A 20,135-nucleotide genomic window follows, 5' to 3' on the forward strand; every position below is an offset into this window, starting at 1 on the left:
TATTTCTAAACCCCAAGACTGCTTTTAGTTCAGGATGGTGTCACCTGGGAACACAGATCTGCACGCACATCACACGCGTACTGCAATATAGGGACCAAGGTACAGCCTCGCCCCCCTCCCCACTCACCTGGGCACGGTGTGGGGGCTGGCAGCTGCAGCGCTGTACACTGCCCAGCGATCAGACCCACACTCACACACGCACTTCAGGCATCAGGAAGGTGTAGGGTAATTTCTTGATCAGTTTTTGATACTGTGTTTCTGAAGTCACACAAATGGCTGGGGGATAAGTGTCTTCTACCACATCAGTAAACCCCCTCCCTTTCCCCCCACCCCAGCAAACAAAACAAATGCCCCATATGTGGAGACGTTTCAGTGCCTGAATTATTAATAAAATAAGCATGATAATGAATAATCTATGTTAAGCATTTTCTTACCCTTTATTTTTTTCATTATGATCAGAAGAGGAATATGATTAACAGCAGTTTAAACTTTAGCAGTACAATTTCAGTATTAAATATAAAACTACACTGCAAGTTGATGTATTTTAAAAATGGTTATGTATACTCTAGCCTTAAATTTATGTATCAAATACAAGTAACTCAATTGTTTCTTGCCTTGACAATTAACATATCTAACAAATTTCAATAAGCCAGACATCCATCTTTTCCATTAAAAAAAATAAGCAAGCACACCAACTCTTATTCATAGCAAGGGAGTGTAAAGATTCAACACTTTCCTGAGTGTTGTGCAAAGAATAACAGGTTTGAGAAAGTCAGTTAAATAAGTGTAATGATAAACCTAAAGCTAAGCTGGAGGACCTTTTGATTAACTTCATATTTCATATATTACTTGCATCAGTTGAGAGCAACATGAGTTACAGAACTTCCATGAAAACAAGCCACTTACAAGCAGGTGGTTAAGCTTGATCAGTTTATTAAAAGGATTATATGACACGGTTGCCTGCAACAGCAGGGGACTGGATCTGATGACCCAGGAAGTTCTTTCCAGTCCCATGTTTCTAAGCCATGCACCAAGTGTATCCAGCCCACACTTTCACATTTGGAAAAAGCCAAAGCTACACACACACACACTCACAGAAAAAAAAAAAAAAAAAAAAAATTAAAAAAGTCCTTGATGACACCATTTCATTTCTCTAGCTATTGACTATGCAGAAGGGAACAGAGCTAAAGTCCTGTACAGAGGATACATTTACTCGAGGTTGATGTGGTACTGAAGTCAGTTAATAATTAGATACCTCCAGGCAGATTCAGTTACAGGGCATACCAACACTGCACACTGCCAGACAATTTCTAATGAAGCCAAGAACCTCTTGCAGGAATGAGGTCTCTTTGCTAGCAAGCACAGAGCACACTGAATAAGCTAAAAGCAGCTGTTCTTAATGAACTACCCTACCAACCGTGAGTGAATGACAGATAGATGGTAAGAAGCATTTACCTACTAGACAAGATCTCTCTGCACACTCAGGCAGAAGTAATTAGTTCAGAGCAGCAACCATTGCTCCTACCTTGCCTGTCTCTTGAGCACGTTTATCTTTAAAAGCTGGTCTACAGTCAGTGCAGCCTTTCTCAAGCACCACCAAAGCAGCAGTTTGCAGCTGCCATGCAAGACTCCACTTTGAAATGGTAGTCAGACATGCCCATCACCATGGCTAGTTTGCTAAGATAGCATACACAGCCACTTGCAAAAAGCCTTTGCAACAACTAGAGATCTAAACAATTGCCTACATTCAGCCCATCTAACTTTTAGGCACTTGGTTAAGCTGTCTGGGTCCCTAGTCACCCAGAACTCCCCCCACCCCCCAGGAAATAAAATTTAAGAAAAACCCAACACTGAAGGCAGAGTCTTGATTGCCTTCTGGAGGTGTCTCTTCACCCCTGCTGCGCAAAGCTGCATTCCATACTACCAAGTTCTTAACACAGGCGCACCTCAGTTAGACAGGATGAATGGAGACATGCATCTCTTTCAAGAGATAGTATCAATACTCTCCAAAACCAAAGGCAATTAAGCAATTAAGGTTTGCAACTCCAGTTACATTTGGAAACAAACTTATAGTCAAGTAATTAAGCTGTAGTCCCTCCCAAGCATAAAAGCCTGCCACTCAGAGGCTCTGCTATTAAAAAAAAATTAAAAAAAAAAGCATTCATCTTTCAAACAAAGAAGATTGGACACAGCTGCTTTGCCACTCATCCATGGGGAAGCTGAAGGATCAGAGAACACTTATTCAGAGACCTGGAATGACTAAGCACTGCTAGTGCATGCAAAGCAGAAGTAACAAGATGTTTAAATTAACCCTAGTCCTCTTCTCCACCCCACAAAATTCATGCAAGTGTTTGAGAAGATAGTCAAGACATAATAGCCCCACTTTCCAAAAAGGCTTAAGTTTTTTTACATATTGTAAAAGAAATGTCCTTTTGTTTTCTTTCTGTGGGTAAAGAAATGCATTTTTGGCATGTTTGAGAATCATAGATATCTATGAAGTCCATGCTGTTTAAATTCTCCAACTAGTTTCTATAACCAGTCAAAAAAACATAAGCAATCTATACATGTTTCCCCAGTATTGACATGCATGCTCAGAGCTCTCCACTTTAGTGAAATGAGGTGTTACTTTTGTGCTGATAGTTGACGAGTCAGCACTACACGACTTTGAGACCAACTAAATTAACATTGTCGTAATATGAAAGGCAAGCACAAGTTCATTTATTTATAGCAAAGGTCTTGGGTTACAGGAGGTCAGTTCTTGCCATCTTGAAAAGATAGGGGATAACTTATTGCATACATGTGCATTATAATTTAGCAGCAAGTCATTCATAGAAACACTTCCCTCCTACTGCTTTTTTTTTGGTTTATCTCAATTATATATATATTTCAGCTTTACAAAGCATTTAACACCACCTTTAAGTTAATGGTCTTTTATTGGAAAAAAAAAAAGACTAGCATTTACAACTTGGAATGGACATAAATTGTAATATCTTGAACAGCAATGTTGATAGTTGTGCTGAAGTCCACAGGCTACTCCGCCAGCTCCAAGTCATGGTACAGAAGGTTTTAAAAATATGAGAGTCCAAAGATGCTCCCTTGGTGAAGGTTTCTTTTAAAAATTTTGTGAACGGTAACAGCCCGACACCCGTTTCACTATAGTGCAATGCAGACAATGTTAAACCAGTATTTTAACACAGACATGCCATCCATAGTTAAGATCATCGTATTTTTGGAGCACACTGCTACGTACAGGAGAACCATTCAACCTTTAGGGCATTTTCTCTAAGTTTTGCATCCTTCAACCATTTTGCTGCATACCATCCTGAGGTATAAACCAATTTTAAAGTAAACCAGCTATGACAATTTATACTACAAATTGAACTAGAATCCACTGCTGAACAAAAGAGTGGATCTTTTAGGTTGTTTTTTCCTTTTAATACAAATGTCTGACTGTGCTCAATTGTCAAGCTGCATGCATGAAAAACTGGCCAGCCCAAACAGTGTAATAGTCATTAGCAAATGGAACTTTTGAGTTCACTAAGTGCTTCCTTTTTTTTTATTTTCAAGGTAGTACAATTATTTATATTGTAAAACTGATGTTTATCTTTTGGGGACAGGACCACCAACCATTACATGCAGTTTGTGGACAGAAGGTATTTTGACATTCAGTTTTGCTATACAGAAACAGAATGAATAAATGAACATTTTTTTTTGCAAGAGGTAAGTAAAAGATTCAATTTGATTCTTCTAGAGGAAAAAAGGTGTAAAGGAGGTCTCTTCACTTTGCAGTCATCATCTGTACGAATTCTGAAAAGATAAAAAGTCACTGGTAATTTATTGTCTCCAGAGTACTTCAACTGATAAATCTCTTAAACATACTTGGCATAAAAATGCCCCTTTCGCTGCACCCAAGTTTGGTCCACCGAAGTAGACAACTGAACAAACTGGTGTCTCAAGTACTAGAAATTATTGCCCCATGCAACAGGCTTTCCCCCAATCCAAGCAACAGTTTTGAGTCAAGACAAGCATCTTTTTACCTTCATAGTTGACTTGCCCATCCCCATCAATGTCTGCTTCTCTGATCATTTCATCTACCTCTTCATCTGTTAGCTTTTCTCCTAAGTTTGTCATAACATGACGTAGTTCTGCTGCACTGATATAGCCATTGCCATCCTGCGAGGAAAGAGTTGCACAAGATCACGGTCAACAATCCTGACACTGAGTAACTCTGAAACTACATCTAGGTTTCCAGTAACTGCTTCTGAACTAGCCTTACAGTACTTGGGACAGATATACAGACCTGGTACACTGTATGACCTTAAGGTATGTACTAGTCCCATTGTCTTATGAAGCACACATGACAACATATCATTCTGTACAATTATTCCACTGGAAGAACAACTGCATGCCTGATTTGTAGCTGTGAAAGTATTTCTAATACTTTTAAAAAGCTTTCAAAAATAAACCCAGAAACAAAGTGGTTTTTGTTTAGTCTCTGCTGCCTAAGCAAGGCCAAAAAAAAACCCACAAAAAACCCTACCAATTTGCCCACCATCAAGAATAAACTCAGCTCTCTCTTCTCTGTCATACTACCTCTATAACCAGACCTCAGGTGGCTATGTTCGGCTTTCTGGACAAGATGATACAGAACAAGCCTTAAAAGAAAGCATTTACATTCTACTCAGAAGGAATTGTGAAAAGCTTCATAAAAAAACCAAAAAACCAACCACTTCTAAGTCAGTGTTCCCATTAGTAATATCCAAAGCTAGATCTGATCTCTAGCCATTTCAGAAATTGTCCTCTTCCATCTATAGGAAGAACATACTAGCTTAGAGCAGAAGCTCATATGGCCATAACCAGTAGATAAGCTACCAGTGGCTTTAAACACAAATCTAGTCTGCAGAAATAACCCCATAGGGTAGATGAGGTACTAACCAAACAATCAAACATTTCCTCTAGCACGTTTTCCAGGAAAGTATAGAGCCTGACACTTTTCTTCCCATAAAAAGGAGAAGTAGTAAGGACTTCTTCCACACATGGGTGTGTCAGCTTAGCAGCTGCACCAGCTGCACTGCTCAACACAATTCCTTTTATCATCTGTCATATTGAAGTAATCCAAAGAGGGAAACCTCTCGTTTTAGAAATAATTGACCTTAATCATGTATACCCAGGTATCCTTAAAGAAGATGAAGGGAGTTGAGCTCTTGAGTTTTCCTGAAAGCAACCTCAAAGTCCATCTTGAAAGTGGAACTTGCAATACTTCATGTCCCACTAAATACTGATGACACCATCTTAGCTTTAAAAGCTTCCATAAAGAAGTATAAAACCCCATGTAAATATTTCCCCATGCTCCCAAAATCAGAAGGTACAGAAAAAAAATGACCTCTGCACTACTCCCTCCCCCAAAACCATCATCCCACAAGCATCAATTTCTGCTCATCTCTGTTCCTAATGAAAGGCCAGAAAGTTTTCCTCATGGATGAGCCTAAAACTTAGACCTGCTGTGTAAAGCAAGTAGAACCAGCTTTCAACAGTCCTGGTTCTGTTTCCAGAGCAGTCCCTGCTGTTCTCAATTCCTCTGCTTCTACTAGAGACTTCTCTTCTTGTCTAGAAGGAAAGTAAAACACTGAGGAAAAACTGGGCATCATTACTGCTTCTAAAGAATATTTGTACTTTTATTACTACCTTATCAAAGACTCGGAATGCCTCACGGATTTCTTCCTCGCTGTCTGTATCCTTCATTTTTCTGGCCATCATGGTTAAAAATTCAGGAAAGTCGATAGTGCCATTGCCTTAATGAAAAGAAACTTTCAAAAATTAAAACTTCCATGCTTTTCTTTATACAAAGAAAAAAAAAATCTAGCATTTAATTTATCCAGGGCCAAGACTGACAGACCCTCTGTAACCATTCTTAGAGAAGAACTGTATCTTCTCTCTCAATTGCTACCACTGCCTTTTCGCTATTATAATGTGCGGTAGCCACGGTCACTGCTGTGTTTCAAAACAACAAAATCAACTGTTGCCTTTCTCCAGGTCAAGCCATACTATTTGCCACCCAAGCTGCAAGTAAAATGTCTGTGTGATGCTCCAAGGTTCACCAATACTAAAGACTTATCTTTACTCCAAATCACTCCCCAAAATAGTTTACTTCCTTTAGAATCTCCCAATTGCTGCAGAAAATTCCAGAAGGGAATGTATGAAAGCTGGCACTACAAATCCAGGATACCTAAAATCTGAGAAAATTACACTTCATTAAGCTGCTCATAAATACCTGTTCTTGTTAAAAAGAAAAAAAAAAAATCAATTTCCTTATCAACATACATTGTACATCACAAAAGTACATCATCATTTTAAGGGGCAACAAGGATCTGCAAATTCCAGTGACATGAGAAAAGCTGCCCTTATTTTCTATTTCTCATAAGCTTGGCAGTGGGTGTTCTTACAGGTACTTCACTGCAAAATTGAAAATCCCTGGTAACATCCAGGCCTCACCCCTAAGACTTAAGTCCTTCATTCAAAGTAAGGATTCAAACATCAGGCTGCTCAAAGCTATGAGAAAAGCAGTATGGTGAAGAACCAAGTTCTTTAAAAGAGCAGAAACTACATTTGTATAGTCAGGATTCAGCCCCACACGCCAAAAACTGCATTAAGTAGTTCACTGTGCAAATAAGATCTACCCATTGCTTGAGGGAAACTTAAACTCATTGGGCAAGCATAGCAAAGAAGTTAAATGCAGTTTAAGAAAAACTTTGCAGCTTAGGGAATCCAGATTGAGACATATACAGTTATTCATCATCATGGCCAACTTTATCTACCGGCTAAATCCAAATACAGGTCTTGTACTCAGCTTTGAAAAATCCTCAGTGAACATGTAGAATAACAGCGAAGTATTCTGCCACAAAACAAGATTAAACGGATAGGCAGGCATACTTAGCTGAAGTTCTCAGTCTCCTTTCATTTTTAATCTACCAGTATAACACTGTGGACTGCAGCATAGAGGAACCACTATACAAAAACTCTACGTAGCTCTGTAAACCCTAAAACTTTTCAAGTGTTAGCAAGCAAGCTCAACTTAGATTTTTAGGAAAGCAGTTGTAATTAATGTAGTCTGGTAATTTATACTCTTGGCAACACATTTCCACTCTTCTTTTACAGAGATATTAGAGAAATCATTATCACAACCAACATACAAGATCAACACCTTGACATCACCGAGCAGGGGAAAGCATTTTTCCCTTTTATAACTGCTAGCCTGTCTGGAGTCTCAGAAAAAGAAAAAAAAAGTGGAGCTACCCTTTCGGGCATCCATTTAAAATAATTCTGATAAACTTGACATAGAGAGATTTTTCTGCTTTTGCCTCCAACCCCTCCTCTCTATCAGTGATCTAATACACTACATTAGATTATACAGTCTCCCCCTGTTGTGTTTTCAGTTCTTAGAAATTTAGCACACTACTCCACTCCTACCGAATTTTTGGCCTTAGACAAAACCACAGACATTAGTACAGTTATTAAAACCAACATGGGCTGATGAAACATGTATAGAAGAGCTGAGTGGAAACACAGGTTAACAGCAGGTCAGGGCAAGTCAGATAGCAATAGGAAGTCCGTGACCCATAAAATATTAAAGACAAACAGCATAACTTTGTCTCTGCCCATCCCCTTTTTCAGATTATCAGTAATACTGCTAGCATTTTTGACTATTTGCTGAGTTTAGATTTTATAGAGTATTTTGAAATTGCATGAAGAGAGCAATGTCACAGAATCTTCTCTATGTAGTCCAAGCCCAGGTGCAGAGCTCATACGTATTTAAGATGATCACAGCACTAATAACTACCTTTCCAACACTTACCATCAGCATCTACCTCGTTGATCATATCCTGCAATTCTGCTTCTGTTGGATTTTGACCCAATGACCTCATGACAGTTCCCAGTTCTTTTGTTGTGATAGTACCATCACCATCTTTGTCAAATAGGGAAAAGGCTTCCTTGAACTCTAGAGGCAGAAACAGTCCCAGTGTTTAGTAACATCAGTAGCATGAGCAAACTGCATACTAAAATTGGACACCACTGACAGTTTCTGGTATGATTTTAAGAAACATTTTTATCTAACTGTCCATGCATTGAGAGAATTAAAACTCTCAAATACTAATTAAAAATTACTTACAGTACCAATACATAATTTGCACAGTATATTCAAACTTATTTAATGTGGCTATTATCTGCATTACAACTCTATAAGGCATTTCCACATCATCTTGCTTGAGGCATAGCGGCACCATAAACAGCAGCTGCTTGGGATAACTGAAGGGATCCACTGGGTTCCATTCACCATTAACAGACTTACAGGAACAGTAAGCATTGTCATTTACCACTTATTTTTAAGGCAGCAGACAATAAGAATTGATGTCAGCCACAAGCGGGTGACTGGTCTCTGGAAGGTCACGTAATGCTCCTTATCCAAAGCAGTCTGAGTTACAGACACTTTGTTAGAAGTTATTTAAAGGACATTGGCTTATATTAATGTGTAATGAATGCATTTTAGGTGTACTTGTTGCCATTTCATTTCAAGTTTATCTTCATTTTATTAAAAAGAAAAAAAGAGTATCTAAGTCTGCTTTGACTCCATGAAGTTCACTTGAGTCTAGCAATTATTTCTGCTTGCAAGAAATCTAGGAGGACTTGGCTGAAGCCTAAAAAAAAAACTGCAGTCCAAGGAAGTCTAAATTAAGAGGCAATGAACCAGTAATCTTCCAGAATAATTTTTTTTTTAAAGAGAGTGCTTTCTAAAAAACTTTTAGTACAGATCTGAAACTATCAAAAAGTGTTTTCTCCATTATATTTGAGACAATATATTTGAGTCACAAGGAGATAGCAAAAAAAAAAAAAAAAGATCATTTCTCATCAAGACACTTACCAGCAATCTGTTCCTCAGTCAGCTGATCAGCCTACACGAAGAACAGAACATTTTAGAACTATGTCAAGCCACAAGACGTTTCCTTTAGATTTCAGCAGTGATTTGTCATTACTTTTACAAAGCCACTTTCAACCCCTGGAATTCTGCCTCTGCAAAGAGATTCCAGTCACCTACACTATGCAGCCGTTTCCAAAAGCGCATAAGCTAACTTGTTTTGAAACTGCACAGGAAGAACCAGACATGCCATCCTTCAACTCAGAGAATCGGATTTGGTCAAGTGAAGGACACCAGGCAGGTTCCTTGCAATTGCTCAGAGAGGCACGAAATCCTCAATTACATGTCTGCGGTTTCACATCACATCAGATGGCATTTCCAGCAGTACAGTGACCCTAATGCTGCGCGGGTGTATTTGCACGAGTGGGCTAGTGACAAGCGTGCCACCTAGTGATCCAACACTACTGAAATCTGCCCTCCCCCACCACACTGCAGCAAGTATTAGCCTGCTGTAAGCTGAACAGAAAGGTCTGTGTCTTGATATTAGGAAGAATTACTACTCTGTATTATGGAGATTTTTGCCATCTCTGACAAAGAAAACGCCAGCTCTCAAGCCTTATGTTATTTTCCATTCAGCCAAGCAGTTTAAAGTGCCTCCCACTGACATGTGGGTTGTTTTATACATAATTTGAACTGGCAAGATTCAAAATGCTTGCCTGTGACCTCCTGTACATCAAGAGGCCACTGCTGCATCCAAAGGCATACAGCTTAGTGGGCAACTAAATGGGCTTTCCCACACCTTAGCTGTGCTAACCGCATCCAACCGCATCCTTCCAGAAGTCTCTCCTTTTTGTATGGATAGAGCATGACAAAATGCTCTGCTGTTTGGACTAAAGCCAACCAGTTCCTCATGGGAAAATATGCATTTTTCTAGTCATTAAAAAGAAAATACATCTGGATTTTACATACCTAGACACAGATATTGGACAATACAAGGTACTAACTCCTTCCAAACAAATTTTATTGGAAAGATTTTTCTAATAGAAAAGAGAATTTCGGAGGTCAAAGAAAGCAGGCATCTTGTAACCTTTTTGCCCTAAAATACCATTATTCAAATATAAAAGCCATTTAACTGCAGTGAAGAGCAACAAATGCAATGGAAAATTAACAGGCTCTCCTATTTGTTAAACTCTCACACAAGGGAAAAGGGTAGGGTTGAAAGCCTGCTGTATACATTAAGTGACATAAACAGATTTCACCTGTACATAGTTGTTGGGTATTTTTTTTTGTTTTAACGTCTGTAAGTAATGATTAAACAACTCCCCACATGCACAGTGGGGTGGGGGGGGTGGAGAAAATGCTAACAGCTAAAGACAGACTTCAAATTTAATAAATCTTCTTTAATAACAGAAAATTTGTGGTCAAAATCCAGTTCAACTTCCTGCTGTCTTCTTGCGATTTTCCAGAATATGTGAGGTTTCACTTAAAGATTATCTAAGGAATTTACATAACAGATTCAGTACTCTGCAGAACAGGAAACAGAGCCACACCTCGGCAAAAACCTCCAGCCCACAGCACCAGCTCGCTGCCCCATTAGTCGGAGCTCATGGAATGTTTCTAAAAATCGGATTTCGAATTAAAGAAAAAAATAATATATATATATACACACATATATATTATATGTGTGTGTATATTTATTTATATATATATATATAAATAAAACAGCCTCGCACACACCGCAATGCCTGAAGCGTGCAACCCGACCCTGAACCGCCACGGGGTTCACCTTCCCGAGCAACAGGCACAACCCTGCCCGCTCGCCCCAGCTACAGGACAAAGGTACCGGGGGCCGGAGCAGTCACCCCACCCAGCCGAGTCACCAAACCCCGTCCCGGTGATGTCAGCCCTCCCCGACGGAGGGACGGAGCCGACGAACACCCAGACTGCCAAAACGCGATTAGAGGTCAGCCTGCAACTGCTCCGCCGCTCTCGTAGGAAGCGAAAACCCGCCGGGAAAATCCCAGCCCTTCCTCCTGCCCTCTTTGGCAAGGGCTCCGCACCAGCCCCGTGAGCCGGGGGGTGAGGGGGGCCGCCCTCAGAGCCCACCCTCCGCGCGCTCCCTCCGGCAGGCGAGGCGGAGGCCGGCGGGGAGCGGGCGGCCCGCAACAGGCGCCCTGCGCGGCCCGCCCCGGCAGCCGCCCACTGCTGCAGTGCGTCCCCGCTTCCCTCCCCCGCCGGCCACACCGCGTCCTCATCCCTCCGGCGGGAGGGCGCCCGGGCTCCGCAGCCAGCCCCCCCTTCCCCCCGGCGGCTCGGGCAACGGTTCTTCCCCCGCAGCCCCCGGGGGAGAGGGAAGGCTGCGCCGTCCCCCAAGGCCCCCCATGCGGGCGTTGGGCCGCTTTCAACCGAGCAACGCGCACTGCGCCCCAGTTGCCGCCCCCCCCCCCCAGCCGGGGGGTGCGCGGGGAGGAAGAGGAGGAGACATGATGTAATGCAGGCAGCGATGGGCTTCGCCGCGGCGGCTGCGTTTTTTCGGGGGATGGGGGGCGCAGTAGCTGCAGCGCGGTGCCCTCCCCCGGGCCACCGCCCCCCCTCGCCCCGCTCCCTGCGCAGTGCAGTTGGTGCCGGAGCCGAGCAGGATCCTCGCCCGCAGACCCGCGCCCCGCCCGGAACGGCCCCCGCCCGGCGGAGGGGCTGCAGCCCCGGGGAGACGCGCCCAGCCCCTTCCGGAGGGGAGCGAGCACCGCACGCGGGGGAAAGCGAGGCGGGGCCGCGGCGCCCACACGACAGGCCCCAGGGAAAGGGGAAGGAAGCGGCGGAAGGGGAAGGGCCGCGGCGATCCCGCGCGGCACGGCGGACGGGCGTCCGCAGCCACCAGCCCGCTCACCCGCCGGGGACCCGGGCGGGAAGGGCTGCGGCCTCCCGCTGCGGCCTCCCGCCCCCCACTCCCCGCTGGGCTCCCCCCCACCCCTCCTCGGGGAGAGCCCAGCTCCGCCGACCGGACCCGACCGTGCCCGTCCCCACAACGAGCCCCCTGCACACAAGCCCCCACGGCCGCCCGGGCACGCTGCAGTCGGTCGGTCAGAGCTACCTACCATGGCGCGGCGGCGGGCCCAGCTGCGGCGGCTGCACGAACTGCGCGACCACGAGCGGCAGCGGCAACTCCCTCCTCCCCGTCGCGGCTCGGAGAAGTGCTGGGGCTGTGAGCCTGCGCCGCCCGACTATATATGTAGGGCTGTATCCCTCCGCCGGAGCGGGGCCTTTTTCTCTCCTCCCCGGTATGTGTGAGGGTGACTGCGGCGAGCAGCCCTGCCCCCTCCGCGGCCCGGCCCCTCCCCCGGCGGGCGCGCTTCCCCCCGCCCCCCCGCCTCTCCCCAGCCCCGCGGACGCTCGCCCCCAAGAGGCGCGGCCGGAGGCCGCTTGCCTGCTGCGGAGCCGGGGTAGCGGCTGCAGCCCAGTAGTGCCCCCAGCCCTCTCCCACCGTGCTGCTTTCCCCTTCCCCTGTCTCCTCGCCCCCTGAGGTAAGAGCCACGCAGAGACAGGCGGGTGAGCAGCCCCCCCCTCCAACCCGAGGGAGAGGCCCCGCTCCCGAGGCGAGGCAGGCTGCGCGGCCGCCCCCACCCCGCCCCAAGCCGAGGGCAGACTGGCCCGGCAGTGGCCATTTTCCGCCGAGCGCTGGTGCCAGCGGAGCCCGCGGGGGCGGCCGGGCCGGCGGGGCGAGAGCTGCCAGCCGCGGGGCTGCGTCACCGCGGGGACCCCGGTGGCACCGCGGCGAGGCCTCTTCCCATCTCCCCGTCGCTCTCCAGGCTGGGACTCCCGGGGGTGAGGAGGATCTCGGCCGAGTTGGTGCTTTTTTTTTTTAGCCTTTTTTTTTTTTTTTGCTTTTTGTTTGTTTGTTTGTTTGTTTTTGTCTTTGTTTTTGTTTTTTTTTCCTAGACGGTATCCCCGCTGGCGGTGCGACGGCCCGCGCTCCCCGGGGAGCCTGGAGCGGCACCTGGGAGAGGAGGATGGCACGGGGAGGGGGGGGTTGCATTAATAAAACATATTCTTCGGGGAAATCTGAACGACAAGGGGGGTACGACAGAGACTGTAAAACTGGTATGTGGAAGCGAGCACAGGTGCCCTTTTTTATAAAATCGTAGGGCTTTTGTCAGGCACCAAAATGTATATGACGGTGAAAGTCAATCCAGAAGCAGATGGTGTACAACTTGTGTCACTTCGGCCCCTTCTGAGCAGAATGGCCGTAGCCTACAAGAGGCAGCAAAAGCATGGCCTAATGTCAAATGTCTTCTTCATTTTTCCTCTGTCTGCTGTGGGTCCACCAACAGAACAACCCAGGTAAATACTGAGGCATTCACACTGTACCTCCTTTAACAGGTATGGAAGCACAAACAAACACAGACCCACATTGGAATCACGGATTTTGGTTCCCTTTATGACAGGTACCCTTAGATTTTGAGCTTCCCTGTAGTTCACGATGTTTTTAGTTAAGATTTTAGTTTGGGCCTGTCTCTGGATGGGGAGGCTAGCTATATTTCCAGTGTGGTCACAGGTCTGATGATCTGCTTGCTGTGTAGCACTAGATCCTTTAAAATACATTTTTCTATTTTTCTGTTTTTGAAAAATTATGCATACTTTCAGTGTTTGAAATAAAATCAATTGGGTTCTGTTTGTTTAACAATTTCAATAGCTCTACCACTGAAGTTACAATTTATTTGCTTGCCTTTCTGGAAACCAGTGATAGGTTAGCGAACACAACAGTTACCTGTTTACAATCTAGTAGGATTTCTCATAGCAAACAAAATAGCCTATTTAATGTGTCCTAGTTTGGTCTCCAAACCATCCTAAGATTTGGGTAGGAACTAGTATATGAAATGGTGTCAGAAAACCGATTTGCAGGTGGCTAATCTGCAAATGATAGGTTTATAGACAGCTTCCATTTTAGATGCAGAAGCTCAGCCTCCTATTTTTAATATACTTTTATTTTTTTAAACTACTAAGCCATGATACTGAGTTTTTTGTTGTTTGGGTTTTTTTTTTTTTTGCTATAGAAGAACACGCAAACTGATTTTTTTTTTGTTTTCAAACCAGACCAACAGTTTTAAGCTCTTCTTTTCCCAGTGTAATTTCTTTCTGGAAAACATGGCACAATGTTAGATTGATGTGGGCTACAAGAGCTTTTGCTTGGATAACTGAATCTTGGAACTCCCCCAGTCTCCCAAGGATGTGTGAAAAACAATGTTCATGAACAAGTCATTCACCTCATTGTGCTGGTCTTACACAGGTGAAGATTATTGAAACACTGAATTAATATAAATATTGGGCTAAGAAATTTGTACAATTATCTCACTAAGATAAATAGCTAATGCAGTCTCATCGTCTTTGGCCAAAATGTTTCTAATGTGGAAGGCTGAAGGTATTACCAGAAGAATAATCTTATCAACATTTAAATGCGATGGTTTAGAATGTGGGTGCCTTATTTCAGTCTCTTTAAAGTTAATTTTAAGTGCATGTAATGTATTCTTCCATTGATCCAAACCTTTGCTTGTTAAGAAGTGAAGGGATTAGATTTCTCTGTTGAGGAGGGACTATGAAACAAGTAATTAAAATTTATGTAGATTTTCTTACAAACTATCAGCATTACAGCATTTGGACATACGTGAAGAGACTTGAAAATGTGAAGTAAAAAGCCATTCAGTCACATTAAATGAATGTTGCCAGAGATTAATAGGGCCTTAGGATTGTTGCACATGTATTCCTGTTTCTTTTTTTTTTTAACTTTTTGTGTTAATTCTTGATGGTTCATGCTAATAATTCATTTTTATTAAAAATGGAATTTTAAAATAAAGTTACTTTTAAAGTAGTTTGGAATATAGTTATCTTGCTTCATTTAAGAAAAATTTCAGGATGATCAATTAAGATGCCACAGTAAGGTTCTGCAGTAGTTTTTGTTAAACTGCATCATTCTGTAGTTGAAGATATTTCACAGCTAATGCTCCAAAATAACATTCTGACTAAGGGGAATTTTTTTTTCCCTAATTTGACATATGGCAGTGAAAAATGTAAACAAAACAGAATACTAATGTTTTGCTGCTTATTTAATGTAGAAAAAACCTCATCTAAACTAGCATCTGCCTGCTCCTTGTAAATTTGCTTTCACTCAATTGTACAGCTAGATTTTGATCAGTATTCTTTGGTCTCTTAAAATTTACATTCAGTTGTGGGCAGGCAAGAAATGCCCCTGTCACTCCAATTGCATACAATGTCAAGTGATTGGCCAGGATCTTCTGCAGTCTCATTCAAAATCTCCTGGATCTCAGTGGGAACTGGACTGGGCCTGGAATTACTCAGTATTTGTGCTTAAAACCATAGAGCTTGGCCATCCCCTTGCTACAGAGCTTTTTTATGAACAGAGGGCTATGCAATAGCTATTAAGATTAATTTCTGACTGGATAGTTTTAATGTTCTAAATTATTTTATCATTAAGTATTCTTTTGTTGACTTATGTTTAAGCTGTAATACTAACAAAAGATTAATTTATTAGTTGCAGTGAAAGACTTGCAACCCTTCTACCTTGTATTACATTTCTAAATTTTGCTTTAATATGATAGCAGGGTTACAGTGTTGGTCTCTTTTTGCAGAGACTTAACATGTCCGCTCTTTGAAGGCAGCCTAAGACATAAGAAGAAATTCTGTTAAGGACTTGGAAAAATAATAAACCTTACTACTTAGATGCAAGGTGTGCTTTTCACCCTTGGCTTTGTTAACATAAGCACTGAAGAACATGGTCTCACACATATAAATTGTTTTCTCATATTATATATACATAAGTTAAAAAGAAATGTTTCAGAGACATCTGCCCTGGGAGAATGGATGTGAAAACAGATGGACAGAAGTTTGTTGTATCATTTAATGCACAGCTGGGAGGCTAATATTATGGCGATAAGCATAGATAACCAGTATATAAGTTAGAAGCATAAGAAGCCAAAATCAAGTATATATGTGCGTGCAACATCTGTTCAACTGGAACAAATTCATGATTAGTTTTCATGGCTATAATATTACCCATTATATGTGTGAGCTACCCAAACTGGGTTTGAATTTGTTGTACTGCTTTTCAAGTCGATTGGAATTCTATTGGTATATCAGAAAATAGTCTTTTACCCACTGTCTAAAATTCTCTTAATATAGGAAACATTTTTTGGGGAGAGCGTTTTCCACAAAATTAATATTTCTAAATGCCATTGGCAGCTGTGAAAATCTAAGCCAATATCCTTATAAAAATACTCTATGAGCTTCACTAAGATTGCAGATAAGTGGGGGGAACTCCATTGAAATAAAAAGCTAGAAGAGAATTGAATTTGACTACATTTATACAAGATGTGAAAATAAAAATTGCTTTAATCTTAACGTTTAAATTTCCAGACCCAGTAGCTCTTTTAAATCATAGCATACATATTCTTGTAGATTACTATTTCTTTTTTGAGAGAGAAAAAAATGAAAATGCCCTAATCTTTTATATGCTTATGATTTCTTTATATTTGCCTTATTTCCACTGGTGTGTATCAAAATCACATACAATTATGGATTTTCACTGAGCACTAAGTGTTAGACGGCCATATAAGGTAATTGAATAATAGTAGTTGTTACCTACGTTGAGCGTCCGTGGTCTTGTAAAGTTTTAGATCGTGATATAAAACTAATTTAGCTGTGAGTTAGAACTAAATTATTGACATATTGCAATTAAATTAGTGAATCCTTTTCTACATAGCTATGTAAATTGGAATCCTTGAAGCCCAATAATTTAAAAAGTTTAGTGTTTTAAACTTACGGCAGTTTGAGTTGGGAAACTTAGCGATGCTGTCTAAAAAAGACACGCACAGATGGGAGTTACAGACCTGCTCCCATGCATAAACTCAGTCATACATCTTGCAGATTAAACGTTATAAAATAATTCTAAACCAAAGTACTTTTCTCTACCTTTTTACACTTGAAATGTAAAATAAGAGTACAAAACTTTTTCACACAGTCTTAAAAAAACAACCTTTCTTCATAGCCCTGTTAAGAGTTCTCCAGAAACACTGGAGTATGTGAAAACAGAACTTTCCTTCTCAGTTTTTGTAATTGCCAGTTTCATAGGAAGGTAAACATTGGATGATTCACGATATAAACAGAAGTTACTTGTTCCATTTTTCTATTGGTTATGTTTGTTATCATTAGTATTTTTACAGATAAAACCAAATTGTATCCACTATTTTTCAAGAATCAAATGCAGAAGAGGAGAGAATATTTATGTATGTGTTTGCTAAGTACTTCGTATTTTTACATAATGTTGTCAAGCATACTTAGGTCATGCTTTTTCACTGTTGGGATACATGTATATGAACTATATTCCCTGATGATGATTCCAGTTAATACATCTGTCAAAGAAAATTAATTTATTTTTACCACAAATATATTTTTAAATATTCTGTATAGAAAGATATGTATGGGAACAGTCATTCTAATGATAGGAAAAGTTCTGTTTCTAATTTCAGGAGAGGGATTCCACAAAATTTTAAGTGATACAATGTAACAAACAATAAAACAATTATTAGTCAGATTCACCTTACTAGGAATGGCTTGAGTTTGCATTTCATTTCTTAAGAATATGCTGGAAAACTGAGTGGGCCAAAAACTGATTTACTTTATAGGTTCACATTTCTGTCTTAGAACTAATAGATAAAAGCTGAACAGCTGTTGCTCTTAACTACAATATATAACTTATAATGGTATAATAAACAATGGTAAACAAATATGCTTCAGAATTTGAGTCCTAAAGAAAGGTTGGAAATCAGTTCCATTGTTTCTCATTTCAGTTTGTCCTGTTTAACACAAAAAAAAATCTTCAAAGATGCTCAGGATTGCTTTATTACATAACAAATTATTAAATGAGCTGTTTGCATTGTTTTTTACACCTCTTCTTTGTCCATGAGTAATTAGTTTTCATTTCAATATTCTTGTGGGGCAAACTGGGACATTCATTTTGCAATAAAAGTTCCTGCTAAATTTCAGGAATATATATGTGAAAATATATATGACATAGGCAGACGGGTATGTAAAATCCACAGATATATCCACTAATGGCCAAGTCTCCCTTACTTAACCCCAAATTGTAATTTTGTAGTAGGTCTATGTTAAAAAAATTATTTGGGTCAGATACAGCTGTCATAAGTCTTCATGCTACAGCTAGAGGTAAAAAATTCAACAGCTCTACATATGATCAAGGGTGATCATAATTTTAAATCAGAATCGTATTTTCTGGTACCGATTTTCAGCAACTGTAAGCATGCCCTGAAGTCAATAAATCCATGTTAATTTGCATCAGTTAGAGATTTATTCTTCCCTTCCTTTCTCTCACACACCCAAAATTAGGAGTTTCTATCAGTTTGTCAGATTCCTTGGGATAAGAATCTACAAGATCAAAACCACCTAAGTTAATAGATGTCAAATACTGCTGTCCAAGAGACGTCCTGTATTCTAATCCACCATATGATGGAGCTGGCCTGAGGTGAGAAGTGTTACACATACATCCCAAATGACAGATGCTGGAAGCCGGAATCATTGCCAGGCACCACTCTTCATTTGTGTTAAGTACATGAAGAAAGCTATGGAATCATTACACTTCTTCGGACAGCTATTCTATGTTGTTTGTGCCTGCATCAATAATAAACCCACCTGATAATGAAATAACTTCTGCAACTGCCTGATCACCATTTGGGGGGGGGGGGGGGAGCCTCTAGCTTTTTCAATAACCCTGAAGAGAAGATGCATTTCTAGTATCAGTTCTGAGAAACTGTAAAAATAAATACCAATCTCCGCAGCCAGCAGACTGCCTCTGCCCTGGGAACCTGGCATGGCAGCATCTAGGAAATCTAGATGAGGGCTCATCTTTTTTGAAGTCTTTTGGTGAAAAGAATTTTTAAAACAACAGGAACATCTGATGCCTTCAGAATACAGGTTCTGATAGCCCCCTTAAGGTTTCTCTTTGATCCAGTTCTTTGTCTAGAACTTTAGGTTTTTACCTTTGAGGTCACTAGCACGTGTGAAGTCCAGGCTCTTAAAATGTCTGACCCTCAGTGTCCATGTGCCTCTATCCTAAGGCACCTTACATGATTGTTGAAATTCCAGAAATGGTACCAAGAAAACCCATCTTTCTTTGTAAACCTGGAAAATAGAGCTGTCCCATGGGGCCTGCTATTCTTCCCAACATTTTTGTGAGGGTACAGTTCACATCAGCTACCTAATTAAACCTTTGTTCTGCTTGCCTTATTCTGAGGCTGTCAGCTTCTGTAAAATAAGAATATGCCTAAAATCTGGTCTGTCCCAGGCATCTAGCACTTTGTGCACACCTTTCCTGGCAAGGAGCATTGACCTTCCCCACAGTACGGCTATTTGTTATTATTTTTGTGGTAGCAGAAGTATGCTAGATGCTAATGAAGTACTTATATTTAGTAAGTGCACTGTTAATGTGCTGGCTGTGAAGCTGTCAGCAGCGTTGTTAAAAGAGCACAAGCCTAACACAAAGGTGCACTGCACCCAGAATGGGATTTTTATGCTATATAGAAGGGAAGTACATTTAATGAGTTTATTTTGGTTAGCCTTCAGTTTAGTTTCAGGTCTGCCAATTCTGACATCATTTTTCCAAGCAGGGAGCACCATCTAAGACTTCTCTGCATCACTATCCTTGGGGTGGGCCTGTGTGTGGGTTGATGCAGTGCTCAGCACTCCAGATCATTTCACTTTGGCATCCATTCTGCTTCTGCTGTCTCTATCTCCATATTCTATTTCAGGTGCTTTCAGAGCACCAATCTCTTTAACTAAAATATAACTGAAACAAGATATTCAGCATCAAATAAGCAAAAAGCAACAGACTCAAAATAGACTATTTTGTTATTATTATTATGGGGTTAAATCACTTAAACATAGATATCTTCCTACTCCTCCTCCCACTTCTTTCTTTAGTTTGTCTCATCTTGTTCTCTCCTCAGGGACGTACTGCTGGCCCACAAGCTTCTGCAACAAAAAATGAACTCTGTTCCGTGATGGGTCCATGGGTGCCAAGTAGTCATCTAGCTTAATTCTTGCAAAAAAATTGTTACCGTTAGAATTTTGGCTATCCCGAGATCCTCACATCAATCCCTCAGCCTCCAGTAGAGCCAGGCAGCATCCTTTAGAGAGTGAA

The 20,135-nt window shown here is 41.6% G+C and overlaps 2 protein-coding genes across 7 annotated transcripts; one reads left to right on the top strand and one right to left on the bottom strand.

Moving 5' to 3' along the window:
* Positions 1-412: 412 nt before the first annotated feature.
* On the bottom strand, positions 413-12,135 carry CALM1 (calmodulin 1). The gene is made up of 6 exons (XM_086750039.1): positions 12,007-12,135; positions 8,918-8,948; positions 7,853-7,996; positions 5,686-5,792; positions 4,038-4,173; positions 413-3,807 (listed from the first exon to the last, which is right to left on the bottom strand). The coding sequence occupies exons 1-6, from the start codon at positions 12,007-12,009 to the stop codon at positions 3,779-3,781; spliced, it is 450 nt and encodes a 149-aa protein (XP_086606165.1). The 5' UTR covers positions 12,010-12,135; the 3' UTR covers positions 413-3,778.
* LOC147600511 (uncharacterized) lies at positions 10,607-18,622 on the top strand. Of its 6 annotated transcripts, none has more exons than XM_086750038.1 (4): positions 10,607-10,874; positions 12,848-13,009; positions 13,289-13,353; positions 13,963-18,622. In XM_086750038.1, exons 1-4 carry the CDS (start codon positions 10,653-10,655, stop codon positions 14,066-14,068), a joined length of 555 nt encoding a protein of 184 aa, XP_086606164.1. In that variant the 5' UTR covers positions 10,607-10,652; the 3' UTR covers positions 14,069-18,622. The 6 variants fall into 6 exon arrangements, 3 of the variants coding, with proteins under 3 accessions (XP_086606164.1, XP_086606162.1, XP_086606163.1); XM_086750036.1 differs by having other exon boundaries at positions 14,003-18,622; XM_086750037.1 differs by having other exon boundaries at positions 14,033-14,794.
* The last annotated feature ends 1,513 nt before the right edge of the window (positions 18,623-20,135 follow it).

The sequence above is a fragment of the Chlamydotis macqueenii genome, chromosome 5 (genome assembly GCF_036417535.1).
Source record: "Chlamydotis macqueenii isolate bChlMac1 chromosome 5, bChlMac1.mat, whole genome shotgun sequence".
NCBI classification, from domain to species: domain Eukaryota; kingdom Metazoa; phylum Chordata; class Aves; order Otidiformes; family Otididae; genus Chlamydotis; species Chlamydotis macqueenii.